Source organism: Silene latifolia, chromosome 1, assembly GCF_048544455.1.
Source record: "Silene latifolia isolate original U9 population chromosome 1, ASM4854445v1, whole genome shotgun sequence".
Classification (NCBI taxonomy): Eukaryota; Viridiplantae; Streptophyta; class Magnoliopsida; order Caryophyllales; family Caryophyllaceae; genus Silene; species Silene latifolia.
The window spans coordinates 95,496,915-95,517,546 of record NC_133526.1 but is presented as its reverse complement, the minus strand read 5'-3'; the positions used below and the strand labels follow the sequence as shown (position 1 = coordinate 95,517,546).

The following is a 20,632-nucleotide window of genomic DNA, read 5'->3' as shown; positions in this document are numbered from 1 at the left end:
TCTACCGTTAGAACTCTTGGTCGATAGATTTCCGTAAATCCTATCTATAGTCCACCATAATCACAGGATCGTACGAGTGACCATAGTGTTGAGATAAAATAGGTCAATCAGTTCCAACTTACCCGACGTAGAAGGGGTCATATTATGCCTACCGACGAAGAAGGGATTCATTGGAGTTTGACCTATAAAGACTATTCTCAATTTTTGTTTATACGAGGAAGATCCCATCAACTTAGTTTTAATTCATTTTAAGTGAACGAAAAACTAGCATTACGTGAATGAATTAACTTAGGTGATGGCTTAAAAATACGTGTGACATCTGTATGTCATAGAAAACTAACGCGTGACCTCTATATGAGTCAGTTTTCATGCAAATATTAGGTGGTTTGGTTTTAGGCGGAATATGATGCAAACTATCGTTACGATGAAAACATAAAAAAAATGCAAAACGTAAATAAAAGTCCTGGTGTGGCCTATCCTAGCAAAATGAACATAATACAACTTTGGAATCCACCGTTGGACCCGAGAAGCTTGTCTTGATGTTCCATCTTGATCCATGTAGCGGGAGTGAGCATCCGATTCTCTATCTTTGGTCTTCTCAAAATTACAATTTAAAATTTACAAAATATAAACCTATTTACATTCTAAATTAAAACTGTAATTACAAAGAAAAATCCAAAACGGAGATGCGAGATCTCAAAATACAACCAAGACCGTGTTCCATCATTACGGTAACACGTTCTACTAAGGCCACACTAAGTTACAACCGTTTGTAAAATTAAATACGTAATAAAAACATACATGGCATTCAAAAGTAACGATAAATAAAAATGCATCAACTAAAACAAAATTTATTCGTGACATAATTCCGTAATTATGTTAAATTTATCCAAACCACCTTTTAACGATTAAAATTATGTGACAAAACCGCTTCTATCAACTTAATTTTAATTCATGATAATCCGTTACTTTAAATTGCTTTAAAATAACTAAATGGTACGTGAGTGAACCGTTTCACTATCAAGCGAGTGCACAAAATCCGTATTATGTACATGTTATGGCCGAAAATAAATAAAACACAAAAAAAAAAAAAAAATTCTCTTTCACGGTCTGACCGAGAGCAAACAAAAAAAAAAAAATTTTCAGCTCATGCCGTGAGCTTTAACAAACCAAACAAAATCGATTTGACAAAAACCAATTGCAATTTAAACCTAATCCGTATAGAATTAAATCTACAATTGTCAAAATCTTAACATATTGCTAAAAAGACCGATTATAATAACAATATGCAAAAACAAATCGCAAACAAAACCAATCGATCGAGACACTAACAGTCCTCGATCGACTGATCAGACCTGAACAGTTCGGCTGACTGTTTACAACAGCACGAAAAAAAAAATTAAACAGCCGTGTAAAACAGGTCACCGTTTTCAAAAAAACAGAAAACAGCCGTGAGAAATAATTTCGGCCGCACGGTTTTCTATGCAAAAATTATCGATTCAAATCGTTTAATGAAAATCACAATGAAAAATTTACGTGGCCTCTCTCTGATACCACTTGTAGGGAAATATCCGTAAAATTCCATTGAAATTTAGGACTATAACGTAATATTAACATGTGATTAATGGTCATAAACGAAAAACAAGAGAAAACGATAAAAGAACAAAGATCAACCTCGGGTCCTTTGTGAATTCGGCCTAAGAACAGAAATCAATATAGATTTCCTCCTAATCGTTGCACCCAAGATCGTCTGAGACTATGCCTCTTATGCTAGAAATTGCTCTCTAATTGCCTTGCAATATTGAGAGAGCCTTTTGTGAAGTTTTGATGAGAGATCTAGGATTTTCAGAGAAAAATGCTCCAAAAACCCTAATTTTCTTTCAAATGAGATGATAAGGTCAAAAGGAGAGAAAGACTCTCCTTTTGTTCTCTTTGGTTCGGCCGTGGGTTAGCAAAGGGAAGGAGTGGGCTTTCCACTTTCTCCTTATTTAACTCGTGGTCCGACTCGAATCGCTAAAATGTATATGACGGGTTTTAATTATAAATCGTCATCCGTCATCGGATATTAAAATATCAACTAGTAACATGACTCAGTCGATATATTAATACTTGTCCGACAATGACAATATCGTATAATTAATTAAATTCAATATACATTAATTAGATATAATCGTTTATATTTAATTTACGAATTAACTGCTTAATTCACCTTAGCCATTATTATTTAATCCGTATTAAATAATTATCTCAACATCGCGTTTGACTAATTTTTAGTCAATAACTCCGACTAACTGCTTAGTCATATTAGGCATCAACATGACTGTATTTTCATACCGTCACATCTCTCAAACGTATCCTATAGGTGTGACTTTTAGGGACCAGTTGATCACCGCCATCTGTATGACAATAACGTCAAACTTATCTAGCAAGCCAACCGTTATTGATAAACGTGGACCAACTGATAATAATACAAAAGTATACCCTTTGATCCTTTTAGAGATTTATATGTCATTGCACTAACTGTAGAGGACACCAACCCCAACAGGGAGTACTTTGTGCTTTTAGCATTTGGATTAATTGTTGGGAATCAAATCCTTCTGCCTTGCTACTATCATCCCCGATTCCGTAACATCAACGTTCCAATGGCGTCTAAGATGCTTGAACGTTGTCCGTCCCACATATCCTAAACGATCCCACACCACACTACCTCATACCATTCTTTTAACTTTCGCATGACATTAGTTGTTACCTTTTTTTCGTATAGAAACCACGCATATACCATAACAATTCAAGTAAAGTGCTGCAAAGAAAGAAAAACAAAGAAATTATCAATCATATCATATAATAATAATCTGTATGTGCAATATTATGAGAAAATAAAAAATACGTGGAAAACCAATATAAAAAACTTGAATGGTGAAGCAAGGGTATTGAACATATATAGTATATATATAACATTGGAGGTAGGCGTATAATTGAGTTATATTTAGACCTCTTGAGGCATTGATAATCCTATTCAAGGTCAATTTTGACGTTTGTTTTGCTTACAAACTCTATTTTCAATTTTATTTGAATTTCTTTAAACAATTTTATCTACTTTTGTACGGGAAATTTATACTCCCTCCTATTCACCATTTTGTTCCCATTTGTTGTGGGCACAAGGTTTTAGGAGGGGAATAAAGTATGAATTGTGAGTTGGGTGGAGTTTGGTGATAGGAGAGAAGAATGAATAATTAGAAATTAAATAAGGAATTGTGAGTTGGGTGGAGTTTGGTGATAGGAGAGAGGAATGAATAAAATAAGAGTAAAAGTTTCCAAAAAAGGAAAGGGGAAGAAACCTGAATAATTCGTTTAAGGAAATAGGGAAGAAAATGGTGAATAAGAGGGAGTATTATCTTATGTTCTACCTATTTCATAAAGGGTTATGCTCATTCATGAACATAATTACTCAATTATGGACATAAATGACCATTATACCTTGTCATTTTTACACCCTCATTTTCCACATCTTCCACTTTGTTTCATAATCAATCAATTTTCTCAAATTAATCATTTCAATTCCACAACATACCACCGACCGCATCACCCAGACGACCGAAACACCCCCTCACCAACTGCGCCAACCAGACTGATTATGGAGCAACATAACCGCTAGCCATTAAAAATTGCACACTCTTTTATTACTTTGCATGCAGTCGAAAGAATAAATGGTGATGAGATTGTTGCACTTTGATTCAGTAATTTGTAAAGAATTGTCCGTCAAACTGTCATGCGTTTGTTCAGTAGTGCCAAGTAATTGAAAAGACAAATATTGGGGGCCAACATTTTTCAACATAATATGCAAAACTCAACAATAGTGCTTACTGCGGAAGCTTAAAATAAAATGAAATCATCATTTCAGCGGACGAGTAATACTGCGTAACTGCAAAACCCTAATTACATTCATAATATGTAAAAGAGTTTTTTGTCAAAACCTACCTAATATTTACCTAATTTTCATAAATACTACCTAAAGTTTTTAATTTTGCGAGAAACTATCTAATATTTTTTTTACTTTTGTCGAAGACTACCAAATTGAAATTAATGAGCAAATTCGACAATTTTTTTTCCAAAGTAACTAAAATTCCGACAAATAAGTCAAAATGTCAATCGAACTAATCATAATTTTGTCCAAATTAGCCACAATCTCGGCCAAACTAGTCAAAATTGTAGTAAAACAAATTGAAATAAATGTGTTAGTAGATAATCAAAACAGTTGGCGGTGGTTAAGTATAGTAAATAATGTGTTTTCAATGCCAAAAATAATGTTTTCGAGTTAGAATTTTGTCTAATTTGATCGGATTTTTCAATTTGATAGTGTCCGACAAAAGTCAAGAAAATTTAGGTAGTTTCTCGCAAAATTAAAAACTTTAGGTAGTATTTATGAAAATGAGCTTAATTTTAGGTAGTTTTTGACAAAAAAACTCTATGCAAAACCCTAATTTTATTTGTCTAAGTTAATCCCCTAATTTGATATAGCATTATTATAGTTAATAAACTAGTTTTGTGACCCGTGAAATTCACGGGTTGTTCTGTTTCTAGTGTAATACTTTAGTGATTTAATACAATAACATACTACGATCAGTTCAATTTACGGTTTTCATGTTTTAAGGGTTGTATAAATTCAATTAGTCTTTTATACAACAATTATCAGAAATTAAAATTTCATACATTAGATATACTAAGATACCCCTATCAAAACTAAAGTAACTCAATGCAAGCTAAAATGAATTAATAATATAAGTATTCACATAATCAAATTAAACAAAACTATATTATCAAACAAAGATCCACAAAGATAGAGCACCCTCACAAATTAGATATCAAAATTTCATCAACAATTCTGAAAATAACACAAAACACACAATTAGAAATGTTATGACAAAACTAACATTTCATACCCCCATAAAATTGAAGCTAATACAGTAATAAATTGTGGAACTAAAAATTTTAAAGCAGCAACAACTTGAACAACAATTGGATCATTATTGTCGAATACTTCACCTATTAAACAATATAATACAAAAAAACGCTATGTCATCCCCTCAAATTTTCCACCTTTTAGCCATATTTGTGATATTTCAAAATATATATAATAAATGCTCAAAAAATTATTAATCATCCACGATTCCACGTTGATGTCACCAATCTTTAGGTAGTATGTCAAATATAGTTGTTTAAGCAATCTTAGTATTTCACTTCTCTTTATAATCTTCTTTCTTCAATAAATCATACCTATTAAAAAAAAAGTAACACAATAATAGTGGAATTTGTTTTATGCAATATTATCGTTATTAACTTAGTTTCACCTTAAGTAATGAAAAAAAGAGGGAATGATAATCAAATCGTAGAGATGTAAGTATATTTACCTTGGAAGAGCTTAACACAATAAATAATCTTGATAAAACCTAAATGAGAACAAAACAAACACATACGCGAAACTGAAAATGTGATGAACACTTCATAACCCAATGAAACTTCCAATAAAAAAATAAAAAAAAATTAGTTAATAATATCGGTGACACATACCATTCTACTAACGATACTACGATAGAGATAAGAAATTTTTTGCTTACAAATTTTGCCTTCCATAAAAAAATATATAAACAATTGAGGATGAGTTTTATGGCTATTAAATATTATTTTTTCATTATTATCAAATTTAATATAGGTATAAATAAAGATCAAGTTCATGACTTTTGAGCATCCGTTTTTCATTATTATGAAGTTTAATATAAACATAAATATGGGAAAATGAGAAATGGTATGTAAAAGGTTTGCAGCATTATTATTATTATTATTATTATTATTATTATTATTATTATTATTATTATTATTATTATTATTATTATTATTACTATTACTATTATTACTATTATTATTATTATTAATTTTATTTTCTTACAAAGTCCACTTTTCATGAAAGTCGTTTAAAAAGTTATCTTGTATATGTAATTACATATGATATACTGATGATGATAGATATTTTGGTTTTCCTTTTAATTATATTTATAAATTTGTAGATATTAGTAGCTTTATAATCCAAATTATTAGATTTTTTTATTTACTACATATTAGACCTTTTAGCTACTATCTTTATGGTTAAGGAGGACTTAGATGAACAAATTTAATGATTTAAATTATGAGAGTAAATACTTAATTTATTTTTATAATTTAAATCATGATCTTATGGTTTCCACACAAAAATAAATATTACTAAATCTTATAATGAGCTTTAATAAATTTATTAAAGTAGCCTTAATATTAACAATATAAATTAATAGAATTTAATTCTGATAATCCTACATGGCAAAAAATTAAATGTATTAAGTTGCCTTTTAACTATATAGTTAAAATATGACATATTGATGATGATAGATATTTTGGTTTTCCTTTTAATTATATTTATAAATTTGTAGATATTAGTAGCTTTATAATCCAAATTATTAGATTTTTTATTTACCATATAAGACCTTTTAGCTACTATATTTATGATTAAGGAGAAGTTAGATGAACAAATTGAATGATTTAAATGATGAGACTAAATTCTTAATTTATTTTTATAATTTAAATCATGATCTTATGGTTTCCACACAAAAAAAAATATTACTAAACCTTATAATGAATTTTAATAAATTTATTAAAGTAGCCTTAATATTAACAATATAAATTAATAGAATTTAATTATGATAATCCTACATGGTAAAAAATTAAATGTATTAAGTTGCCTTTTAACTATATAGTATAAATTATATAGATTTATAGATGTGGCATTCGTAATGCACGCGTGGCTTTTTCTTCGTTTATGTGGCTTTGTCTACGTGGCCTTTTAAGGTTACCCTTTTAATATAATTTTATAGATTAGAATTATTACTTAATCGACATGAGATTTAGCGTTCATAATTATGTAATTTGAAGGATTTGATTAATTTTGCGAGGAAGAGAATTAGAGAGTTTTTATTTATTTTGATTTTTGGGGAAGGGTAAAGTATGGAAAAATAATGGAAAAAAGTCCATGAATGAGTAATGTTTGTCCATGAATGAGCAACCGCGTTCTTCTTGTCGTGTGGTAACTGCTCATCTATGAAAGCCGAGTTATTAGCTCTTCTTGTGGGATTGGAAAGAGCAAAGTCTATTCACATAAGAAAGTTACTAATCCACATGGATAACTCTCCTTGCGTAAAACTTATTAATGAAGATCAACTCGTCAGCAATAGCTTAAAGGTTATTGTCAAGCGATGCAAAGAATTAATACGGGAAGAGCATTGGACAGTCAAACTAGAACACACTTATAGAGAAGCAAATCGGGCAGCTGATTTCTTAGCAAACCAAGGAGTTTATTCGAGCACTACACCTACTCATTTGGACAGTCCATCCGGTAGTTTAAGATCCATCCTTCGGGAAGATATTTTCGGGGTAGCTATTCCCCATGTAATAGCTAATAGTTAAATTTCGGGGCTTCGCCCCTCTTTCGTACACAAAAAAAAAAAAAAAAATCTTGGAGTCTCTAATATCGCTCGAAAAATTTTTCCTTTAATAATATAGATAGATAGATATTGATTATCCCAAAAATGATGAGTCAAAATGCTAATTTTTAAGTTGTTTTATTGAATTATTGACTCAAGCCAAATAAATTAGTACAATTTTAAATAAATGGGTTACTCGTGTCGGGTTTGTGTCAAAAGACATCAACCCTAACCCGGCCCATTTAAGTTTCGTGTCGTGTCGTGTCAACCCAATTACTTAAATGGGTCACAACGTCTTGACCTTAACTCGCTAATTTCATGTCGGGTTCGTGTCGTGTTTTCGGGTCATGTCAATGATTACCGCCTCTAACCGTAATTATAATGCGGTTCGAGTAACTTCAACATACGTGATAACTTGCAAACTAGGTACACTATCCCTTCCCAATAATTTTACCATCCAATGATCCAACAAGATCTTTTTACCATCCCAATATAGGAAAACGTAAGATCGAGTCAATTATTTCAGCAAGGGTCAACATCTTGTGAGAGACTGTTTCATGTTCTCCCAAATGTCTATGTTACTATGACTTTTCAGATTCACCCATATATCGGTGTTCGACACTTGACACTTGGATAAAGATATGACGCTTAGACATTTTATTTTAAACCAAATTATGCATATTTTTCACAAAAATGGCCAAGTTCAGGTGTCCGACACTTAAACACGTACCCGCGTAGGCCGCGTTGAATACTTGTAAACGAGTCCGGCCAACATAGCTATCCACTCTTTATTGGTGGCCACCTTTAGAAAGAAGGGTTGCTTCCTCAATTAGCACGCAAGAGACTGGATTCTTATCTTCCACAAATGTCCTTGAAAAATCGTCTAGCCTTGTGAACAAGCAAGACACCTCAAATCTTGTCACAAATCACAGTAAGAGTACGGCATCTAATCTAAATGTTCACAAAACCATGTTACCAATCCAAATTAATCCGAATGTTTTTGTACTTGATTTTAAATACTTAATTGGGATAGGATAAGATTGGAATAGTTGTTAGCCATATTATAACTTGATATTTGTGTTCAAACATGAAAATTCATAATACGTACTTTAGATTTTAAAACTACCCACCTTTAATAAGGAGGTAGAATGATTTTATTTTTGAATCCTACTTTCGAGCCTTGTTGAAGCTCTCAACCGGAAGTTGATCAACACCAACGACCGGCTAAATGGTACATGATCCAGCTAAAGTAGACAAGCGTGTGTAGAATCACTTACTAGAATGTAGCTAAGAAGTACAATGACGTGAAGTAATAATACAAAGTAAGGCGGCGTTATTATGTTACTAAAATATCTTAAAAATTGATTTAAACAAAAAATGGCGAAATTTAGCAAATACCGAAACTCAACCTAACAAAAACAAAGAACATTTGACATAAAACAGAAACAGTCTTTTTCTCATGTCTGTTTCTTCTTATATAAACGAATGCAAAGTGGACCACAACTCCACATACTCCACAAGCTATTAATCTTGTAGTTTCAGCAACATAAGTGTATATTTGTAACTAACACGCAATTGAATGGTCCTTGCTTGCCAAATCTGATAAGTTGGGTGCTTGGTGGCTGCAGCCTACAGCATCAACCAATGCCAAATATTACACGTTCCCGTTGCTCTGAAAGCTACCCATGTTATATCAGGATACCCCGGTGTGCATTGCCCTGCAAAACAGTTGGCCTCGCTCAAGGATCGGATTTGACATGAAATTGCAAGAGAGATACTTCTCCATACAAATGCCAATTAACCTGCAATTTTGACATATGCTCACTTGACAGGGAAATCGCAATCTGTACAAGTACTCCATGTTACAATATAATACAAATGCATTGTAAAATTAGCTCTGAAACGAGATATTTCTACGCAGAAAAGACCCAACTTAAGTTGGGATTATGAAATCACGAAACACAAAGAGGATCAACAAATAAAACTAGGTAAAAAACGAGATACAAGTTTGGATCAATGCGCTCCAAACACAAGTCCTTTCATCCAACGTTTCACTAATAGATATTTTCTCCTGCATCATATGTCATTATCTTATGGATCACCAAACGTGAAAGAGGAGGATATACGATTTTGTGAAAGCTAAAGATATTTTCAGTGATACTTCTTGAGGGGTGCTCTCCTAAGGACACTCTTGTCGCTGTTGAATGGTTAGGATTAATGACCAAATATATGACACTTGTGCCGAAACCCCAACTCTTCACTCGCAGTATAAATATGCTGTCTTATTTTAGGATCCTCAACCCAGGAAGGCATCTCTTATTCTTTCCAAAATTGATATTAACAAACAAACAAAAAAAAAAAAAAACACCACAATGGATGCACTATCATCTTCTTTCTTTTCATCAATACCAGAAATAAAAAGGAAGACTCAGTTAGCCAGATATTTGTCTCGGAGACCAGCAGTTTCATCCATATTGGTTAATCCATCCTCAGAACCAAAATATCCCACGACTCGGGTTAAAAACACACCGTTGTCAAAGAAAACAGTGTCCATTGGGACGTATAAAATACCCGAACTACCAGCACTTTTAAATAAATTAGAGGACATAATCAACAGGTTCATTGATCCTATTAGATGTTCATCAGTTGATCCAACGCTCGTTCTCTCGCAGAACTTTGCTCCAGTGGGTGAGCTACCTCCAACAGAATGTGAGATTGTTGAAGGGGAGCTTCCTTCATGCCTTGATGGGGCCTACATCCGTAATGGCCCCAACCCACAATTCATCCCCCATGGTCCCTACCACCTGTTTGATGGAGATGGAGTGCTCCACGCCATTCGGATATCTAATGGCAAGGCCACTCTATGTAGCCGCTATATCAAGACTTACAAATACAGGATTGAGCATGAAGCTGGAACTAGCATTATCCCAAATGTTATTTCAGGGTGCAATGGCCTTTTAGGATTTGCAGCACGTGCCACATTGGCTTTAGCCAGGGTTATCGCAGGGCAGTACCACCCAAGAAATGGTATTGGGCTGGCCAACACTAGTTTGGCCCTATTTGGTAACCGGCTCTATGCGCTCGGAGAATCTGACCTGCCATACGAGGTAAGATTGACACCTAGCGGAGACCTTCAAACTGTTGGACGCAATGATTTTGACGGGAAGCTTGTCAAGAACATGACCGCTCATCCAAAAACTGATCAAGACACTGGCGAAACATTTGCCTTCCGTTATGGTCCTATTTCACCATTTCTGACCTACTTTCGGTTTGATCCCCAAGGAAACAAACAAGCAGACGTGCCAATCTTCTCTATGACACGACCCGCATTCCTCCATGACTTTGCTATCACAAAAAAGTACGCAGTATTTCCTGATATCCAAATTATGATGAACCTTGGCAAAATGATCTTCAAGGGTGGATGTCCAGTGAGTTTGGACCCCTCAAAACTATCAAGAATTGGGGTCATCCCAAGGTATGCGGATGATGAGAAGGATATGAGGTGGTACGAGGTGCCTGGATTGAATATAATCCATGCCATGAATGCGTGGGATGAAATCGACGTGGATGGAAACGAGGCAATTGTAATGGTGGCCGGAAACATAATTTCACCAGAACACACATTAGAACGAATGGACCTAGTCCATGTATTATTAGAGAAAATTAAAATCGATCTTAAGACCGGGGTGGTCTCAAGGCAGCCACTCTCCGCTAGAAACCTAGACTTTGGAGTCCTAAATCCAGCCTACCTAGGGAAGAAAAACAAGTATGTTTATGCTGCAGTTGGAGACAAAATGCCAAAGATAAAAGGGGTAGTGAAGTTAGATGTGTCTATGGTACAAGATCAACAAGATTCCGTAGTGGCAAGCCGCATGTTTGGGTCAGGGTGTAATGGAGGTGAGCCGTTTTTTGTCGCGAGTGATCCAGATAATGCAGATGCAGATGAAGATGAAGGTTACGTTATTTCGTATGTTCACGACGAAAATACAGGAGTATCAAAGTTCATAGTCATGGATGCCAAGTCACCTAGCCTTGACATTGTCGCCTCCGTGAAACTACCTCAGCGTGTACCTTATGGGTTCCATGGATTGTTTGTACGGGACAATGATCTTCAGAAGCTATAGCTCATAGAGCCTTCTGGTCACTGCCACACTGTGGCTTGCTGCTTCTAATCTGCCTAAATAGTTATAGACATGGGCAAATACTTCTTAGAGACAAAATTGTATATTCTGTGAAAACTATTGAAAGACTGTAAACATGAATCAAGAATCATATAAGCCTCTACCCTTATTCTCTCTTCCTTGAATATATTTATACTTCTACTAAGTTGATGATGATAAAGACAGAAATAATATTTCTCCTTTGCATATGACTTAGCGGTAAACCTATAGCATGCTAGATAAATGAGAGCCACAACATGGCATCACGACTGAGTTATAAAGGGTTTGAAAATTATGACAACATTTTGATGCAGTATCGACTGCAATTATGACCTCGACGACCTTGTCTGAAATCCATGTGTAAATGGGAAAAACATAAGCTTGGGAGAAAGAAGAGATTTTAACTTACAGAATATTAACCACTAGTCTCTCATAGTTAGCTTCTGAGTTCTGACTGCATTCTTGTACCAAATGAATGGGAACCTGACAAATTTGGTGCAAATATCCACTTAAAAAAAAGTCGGACTTCATAAATTGTCAGCTAGAAATGGTTTCAATATTAGTGGAGCCGCAATTCCGAAAGGACCTGGATTTGAAAACAGAATTGATAATCAGGGTTAGCAGGAAATCATATCACCCCAAGAATGAATTACTGTAGAAAAGCAGCAAAAGAAATTCTGAAAACAGGAAGAAATGTCCAGATTCCAGTGAGCACCCTGCCTTCGACTTGACTCGATGTGAGACTTGAACAATTACATAATGTATAGGGACTTTTGGAGTACTATATAGAGACACGTAAATTCTTAGAGCCACTGGGTAAATGTTATTGTTTGATATGCAAGCAACAAACAGATTCCATAACTCAATAATTTCAAACATAATTAGTATGTTCAATACATCCATGTCCAATTCAACTTAACAATCAAATTATTGTTGATTTGAGGCACCGGATAAACAAAAAACTTAGAGGAAATTAGGAAAACCCTCTCTCAGCATAGCCCCTCCGCTACCTCCTCTCCCTTTCCCTTTCCCTCCCCTTTTTCTCCATCCCCTCCCTTTCCCTCGCTTTTTTGTATCCAAACAAAGGGTTGGTGCTCTTATCCACAAACTATAATGTTTCTCCCGGTCCAGGAATGCAAAATAGGTCTGTCTGGCATTCATCAAATCAATATATCTATCTATCTATCTATCTATATTAATAAAGGAAGCTTTTTTTGAGCTTTTATAGAGTCTCTAACTTTACCGAAACACCTTAGATTATAAATAATGCTAATTAAATCTAAATAGAACTATCTACAATTATTTTTTTTAATTACAATTAATTTTTAATTAAGATAATATACTACTAAAAGTCATCCTCCCATGTGTTTACGTATGACATATATTTGACTACTAACATGTAGTAATTGAATTGTACACAAATTACAATTTTATAGGAATAACAACACTAACCAAATACAATTACTTAAATGTGCATATATAACTTATTGTCTCATGTTTTACAAACCATAATGTTTCTGCATGTTTGTTGTTTTCTTATTCTTTTTTTTTTTTTTTTTTTTTTGTTTACTAGCTGGGTACTATGATTTTGCTTTGCAGGGAATATGGAGAAAGAATGAACTGATTGTACACACATGGAGAATAGTACATAGACATGCATGCAAATAGATGCACTCTAATAATCTATATAGATTGGTAATTATTACTGTTGTGGTTAATAAAGCTAACATTAGTTTCAATTGATTATGTATTGTACATGATTTGGTATAAATAGAAGATTGTACGGCTTTCAGGAGCTTTCACTCCCTTCTTTGACCTTTTTTATAACTAATTACAATTAAGAATTGTTGTGCATTTTTTTTAGGGCATGTACTGATTTATGCTTTTGGTAAAAGAAACTATGAAACAATCATCTGTCTATTACATGGTAAGCTTTGTTCATATAAAGTTTATTATAGAGTACTTCATCTCATACAAGTAATACGTAAAGATTGTTTTTGATAGGATTGGAAAATAGTACAAAATCATTTTTATTCTACTATCTCATACTCCGTAACTAATACTCCGTATAAGATTAGAATGCAGTAGAACATGCGCGAAAAGACGAGTTTTGCCATGGATACTACTATTCCAACGCAGAGTTGTACGTCTCCGTCTCTCGACCCAATACTATTCAAACGAAGATTTAGAACTTCCAAGTATCTAATACAGAACTATTTAATTTTTAGTTTATAATATTATTATTAATCTCCAAATAGTGACGATTTTATTTTGTGACTTTGAATTCGGCTACAAAACAAGAATATAAATTATATCTTATATATACATCTTAACAAGTAATAACAATCATCATGTATTTCATCGAGACTATCATAATTTTGAGAAGAACAAATTTTAGAATAAGACGGTCTCATATCATAAGACGACGGTCTATTTTTATAGAAAAACGATTATTTATTAAGTGCTAATAATAAAAGAGTTGTATGTTTATATTATGTACACTGTAAGACTGCCTCACACAAAAATTATTATCCCAAGAAAAACTTAGCTTTATTTGTTTATTTCAATTTAGTAGTGAGAAAGGGTCAGGATAGATGGTTCAAATTCTTTATACAATAGGTGTCAAGTATATACAAGTACATCCCATAGAAAATTACATATAGGCCCGTGCATCGCACGGGCATTAAATCTAGTATCTATCTATATTAATAAAGGAAGTTTTTTTCGAGCGATTATAGAGCCTCCAACTTCCGTAAACTACCTTAAATTATTTATGTATCAAATTATATCTAAAAGATAAGAATAAATAACAATCAACAAATCCAATGTCCTGTTAGATACCAAAGAAACGTATGATTAGAAGAATTAGATATTGTTAGATGATAGAGGTTGGCTAGGAGATCTGTTAGAACACATTGGATTGATGATGCTAAGTCCCTTTGTTATTTGATTGTTTGCTCTTAGTTGAAATAATTAGTGATTGAAGCAATCAAATGGACTTTCAACAATGATTCAAGATGATCAAGCTAATCAAGGAAGTCAAGACAATGATATTTTCCAAGCCTTAGTCGACATATGTAAGAGTAAGTGTAACATTCTCATTTAAGTCAAGTAATGGCAAAACCATGCAACAGTACGCTGTACTGTGGTTTCTGGTACTATCATACGGAGAAGGAATTTCGTCCAAATGCTTTTAAGTGTCAAAACTTTGCAAACTTTAAACCTTAAACATTTGAATTTTCAAAAGCTTGAAAATAATCTGAAATTTTGGAGTCACAAGCCCACTTGACTAAGCCTTTAGATTTGTGCAAACACCTTTTACCAAAATGGCAAAGAAGGCTTGTCAAACTTCTAAAGTAAGAAAGGCTTTTTGCCATTTCGGTAAATTGTCACATGTTGAGTGTAGAAGTTTAAGTTTTCTGATTTCTTAAGCCCCAAGCCTACAAGTCTAACACTTACCATCACTCAAAGCTATCATTTTAATATTGGATTTAATTTATCAAAGTGTACTTACCTAAGACTAAATCCACTATAAATAGAGTGTCTTAGTCACATTTATTTCTTAAGACTTCCAAAGCATTTATTGTAAAAACCTTGCAAATCATTTGTGCATTGAAAGCTTTGTTCTTCAAGTATTTGCAAAACGTTTTTCTGATTTTAAGTCTTCAAAATTGTTTTCGAAAAAAGTCAGTAAAACCTCCAAGTATCGTTCATTTGATCTTTGTGACATAATGAGTTTGTTCCATGATTCTCGTGTTAGATCTTCATTGTGATCTCCATGTTCATTTAGTGAACTTTTGAGATTCAAGATTCTGTAACACCTTGAGATAGAACCCATAAACTCTTGAAGCGGAGTAGCTTTAAGTTTGAGTGCAACCGGAGTAGGTTGGCGAGTTATTTTCGTTGTAAGGGGTTTAGTAAGTTTGAGTAAATTTCTAAACAAGCAATAAAATAACGGTTGGACGTAGGCCTCGGAGTAGAGGCTGAACCAATTTTTAAAATGTCGTTTGTTTGTTCATTTACTTTTACGTTCTTCCACTTTGCTATCTCTTGCATGTACCTAATCAAGTTCTGTGTCACAGTCACCTATACTGTGACATAGAACTGCTGTACCTTCTTGTGAACTTACATTTAATTAAGTTTCTCAAGTCTTGTACTTCAAATATTCTTTACTTAAGTTAATTAATTAACCAAGTTAAGGATAAATTTTTAAAAGGTACACCTAATTCACCCCCTCCTCCTCTTAGGTGTTAATCGTTCTTAACTCTTCAAGATCAAAATTGTAGGACCATAACTCTATAAGAGATAGATGTCTAATAGTGTTATAATTCTAATAATATTATTCTCGAAAGATTTGTAGATACGACTGCATATATATATCGTTAATTTCCCTTTCTTGAAAGGGGTGTATATATCGTTAATTCGTTATTAGCTATTTACTGAAAACAATAGACATCATCAAATATTCATATGTTTATGTTTATATTATGCAACGTATTCAGTATTTCTATTTTTTGTTATTAGCCACATAATATTTGTTGTTTGACTACAGGCCTACAGGGTTGCGGTTAATTGTGTTTATTGATGATTGCTCATGCTCACGACAATTACGGCTTTTAAGGTCAGTTTTTCCACTATAAACTCCTGAATAGCTCCCCCTTTATTTTAACACAAATATTTGTTTATCTTCATGAGAGATATTTGACGTATACTCAGGAATACCAATTTGTACATAGCATTGCTTAGTTTTCATTATTTTAACCATATGGCTCTATTGTTATTTCCTATTGTTGAGATCATAGTTTTTAGTTTTGTTACATGTTATGCTACAAGTTTTGATTTTCTTCGTTCTATATTCAGGTTTATACCCATATAAATATGACACACACGCAATCATTTTTTGTTGCTGTAAATTGTCGTTTTTGTTAAGTTTGAACCTACCTAAAAGCATATTATTCTTCCATACCATGTGTAATTTAGAGTGTTTGGTTCTTTGAGTTGGTATGTTATGAAGCATATAGTATTCCGTAAGTGGTTTGCTGAGAGACATAATATCTTTTTATTTAAGGCCTATGTGTTACTCGGTACACCACGCCTATACATGTCAAAGTTATTCTTTGTTTGTTGACAAAAGCAGTGGAGGAGCGTTTTATAGTAATTTTGAGTGTATACTATGAAACAAAAATATGACGGAGACGAGATTTCATTACGCTCAACCAAATGATTAAATTGTGTGTAAATTGACTTTATAGAGATATACTTACTCCGTCTCAACCAAATCGCCAACGGGGACGAGCGCTCCTGCTAACCCCAGCTCCACCACTATATGGTCTGTGACTTTAAATTGATAGATACACATTTATTATTCCATTTAACTAAACATCAATTTTATTGTTTGCACATTGTTTGAAAATTATTATGTTCTACTGTAGCAACTAGCAAGTCATATAGAATATGAGAAGTAAATAGTCCCCTTCGTACCGGTCATTTGTTTATTTTTGATTTTGACACAAAGACCAAAAAAAGAGAAGAAAGCCATTATTTGATGATAAGTGGACCAAATTGGGAGTGAGGATCAAATTATTTATTAAAAGTATTTTCAAAATAGAAAGGTACACAATTGATTGAACCTAAAAAAAATTAAATAGATAAACAAATATTCGGAACAAGGGAGTAGATGTTTTGCTTTCAGTGCTTTTAAGAAGTTACAAGTCTCTTCATGGAGAATACTCCGTATTTGATAATAAGAAAGCAATGATCATTGATGAACAATAACTATAACTAATACAAAATTGATTATGATACAAGGCGAATTTGAATTGAACTAACTTATTCAAATTGTATTACGGTAGTAAGTACGGAGTAATATTTTGTAGTTTTTTCTACATAATTAAAAAAATACGGAGTACAAAACATAAATCTATGTTATAAAGATGATAAATGTAGAGAGTTTCAATTAGCGTTTGCCTTTACTTATAATGCAAATTGATGAAAATCTTTAAATGCTTTTTTCGAGCGATTTTAGAGAATCCAGCTTTAACAAATGACTAAATGTTAATTAAAAACTTAATAATCATAAAACTATTTAATTAATCTAATTTATGTACACGTTTTTTTAATCATTCAAGGGTTGATCCTATTTGAGTGTTGTCACTAGAAGTCTAAAATGTATTAGGGTGCGTAATTTGATCATTTTGGAATTGCACAAATAACGCGTAGAATTAGTGTTAGCTATTATAGTGCTTTTTAGTGAATTAGAAATGTATTTACATGAGTAATTTTGTTAAATTGGAGATGGATTCACATCGAGCCTCTTTGTAGATGAGAGTTCACATTTGTAACGGTTATTTTATAACTTGATGCTCAACGAAGGTTCAAGAGACAGAATATTACAAGTGGCCCGTGCATCGCACGGGCATTAAATCTAGTATATATATAAAAGAAGCTTTTTTCGGAGCACGTGATAGCCAAACATGATTGCAACAATATTGCGTGAAAGTCCTGTTCCTACTCATATATCTTTCCGAGTACAAGCCTGATAGTCCGTGTTGAATAAAAAAAAAAAGGTTCAATCAAGGTCAAAATTGTACATACTTTTTTATTTTTATTTAAGGTTTTAAATAAGAAAATATATTTCGGGTCGAAAGGATAAGGCTCACTTTTAACCTTAAACTAACAAGCTACTTTGAGTTAGGGTATTTCCGAGTTGTAAGCAGAGTCTTCATAATATTACGAGGACAACATTTAAGAAACATTAAAGAGATTTTAGGTTAAACTTAAAACTGATAGTGTCCTTTCAAATGAAAATTTATGTTTTATGTTTTTGGCCAACCAAAAAACGACTTTATTTTTTCCCGTTATATATCTTATTATAAGTCTTTAAAGAATTTTTTTAATAAATGACATTATTTAATATTAGAAGCAATTAGCTTAACCATTTGTTTGAATAAGGGAAGTTGGAGGGACGAGATTTGGTCATTTGCCCCCCCTTCCCTATCTTTCCCTCCGTTTTTTATATCCAAAGGCCTAAGCAAATTAAAATGGCAAATTTCATTAACAAAATTTGATTAGTATATTTAAATCAACAAATTTAAAAAGCTTGTTCGATAATCAACAGTTTTAGATGCAAACCCGCAACACTTTAAATGCCAATATCATAATGATGTCGTGGTTTAATGTTTTACATGCTAATACACGGTCCATAAGGGCGTGAGACCTTCATCTTTTTAACATAAGGGTAGGGTAAGGTTGTATACAGTCGACCCCCTTACCCCGTAATTTGCAGGAGTTATTGAGGCATTGTGTAATGTTGTTGTTGGTGATCAGTCCCCATGAAATAACTCAACCTAACAAATATGGAGTAACATTTGACATAAAACAGAAAGTGTATCAATTTCCTCTTATAAACGAATGCAAAGTGGACCACAAACATTATCATGTTGAGTATCACATGTCTTACAGTTTCAGCAACATAAGTACCTTTGTAACTACCAAGCACACTTACCTCAAGTCTGCAACCATCAGCCACATCTGATAAGTTGGGTGCTTGGTCGCTGTAGCATTGTTGTTTGCCAGGAAATTGCAACATGCATTCCCATGCTATGGTTGCAAAACAGTTGCCTGCCTCACCCGAGGATAGATTTGACATGAAATTGCAAAACAGATACTTCTGCACACAAACACCAAATAACCTGCAAGTTTGACATATCTTCAGTTGACAGGGAAATCATGTTATATGATTGATTATTACGAACAATAAATTTGACAAACAAAACCAGACCGAATCGACTCTTGCTTTCCTAATAGAATAATTCGACCCTTATTCTTGTGCCTGGGTTATACCGAATTTTTCTAATGAGATAAAGGTCCCCCCTCTTCTTTGGCACTCAAAGATCGAGGCGTAATATAGAAAATATTGTGTGTAGTTTGTTAAACGTTTGTTGATGTTGAAGAATTTTCTATTTTTTTGTTTCTTCTCTTCCTCTTTGTTTATATAGAGAGGAAAACAAGGAAAGGAGGGGAGTTATTATGAAGAGTTGCAACTCTTCAAAACCAGGAATACGTTGAATTGATTTCTCTTGAAATTAATTAATTATCTTTTCAGATTAGACACGGAACTAAGTTCCGTATCCCATGAAATTTAATTAATTCCAAAGTTTGGGGCGTTGCCCCGACCCCATCGGGACCACGTTGCGTCCCCGAACCCCTAAACAGGCGTTTCGCCCCCGGACCTGCATTTCGTTAAGACCCCGTCATAGTCATTCGTCCGAATGCTAAACCGTAATTCCGTAAATAATTATGCAAGTATACTCTCCGTATTTTCCCGAACTTGCAATTTATTATTCAGAAATTACTCACTAACGAACCAACCTTAATTACGCAAAATGAAACCGGTAATTACTCTTAAATCACCAACAATCCTCTCCCATTTAAGCGTAATTCAAGATTTAAATAAGCTAACAAACATACCAATTTATGCATAAATGAAAATGTCACGAAGATTGAATTTTCACTTAGTGAAATTACACATTCCAAATATTCGAGTATCGGGGTGTGACTAAGCATTGAACCCTCCTACACATTTTGAATACATGAAGATAACTCACACATAAACTATTTTACTTCTAAAATTACATTAACCGACACTTAATTACAAGCCTAGTGTCCCTTATCTATTCATGAACATTTCGGGAGTCAAACCCATACTCCCTTGAAGCGGCTGTACTTCATGTTCATATAGGTTGATTCTTTTCATCGTGTCCTTGCAAACACACTTTTTCAAAAGATCAACCTTACAACATGCAAGTCTAAGCACACACCTCGGGATATAAATTATTGTGTGCTTCAATCTCTTAACAATAGGCCTTCCACATTGAATTCAGCCTCTAACGTTGTATTAGAGGGGAATTGGGTATCCTATCGTCAAGGATCTTATACGAGTTTTAGACCCATCCCGTCAACCGACTT

At 33.4% G+C, this 20,632-nt stretch overlaps 1 protein-coding gene across 1 annotated transcript; it reads left to right on the top strand.

Annotated features, from left to right (window-relative positions):
- Nucleotides 1–9,358: 9,358 nt before the first annotated feature.
- Nucleotides 9,359–11,874, top strand: LOC141607962 (putative carotenoid cleavage dioxygenase 4, chloroplastic). The gene has a single exon (XM_074427313.1). It carries the CDS (start codon nt 9,878–9,880, stop codon nt 11,627–11,629), a length of 1,752 nt encoding a protein of 583 aa, XP_074283414.1. The 5' UTR covers nt 9,359–9,877; the 3' UTR covers nt 11,630–11,874.
- The last annotated feature ends 8,758 nt before the right edge of the window (nt 11,875–20,632 follow it).

Coding starts and splice junctions, on each gene's coding strand:
- LOC141607962 (XM_074427313.1), top strand. CDS start 9,878: ATGGATGCACTATCATCTTCTTTCTTTTCATCAATACCAGAAATAAAA.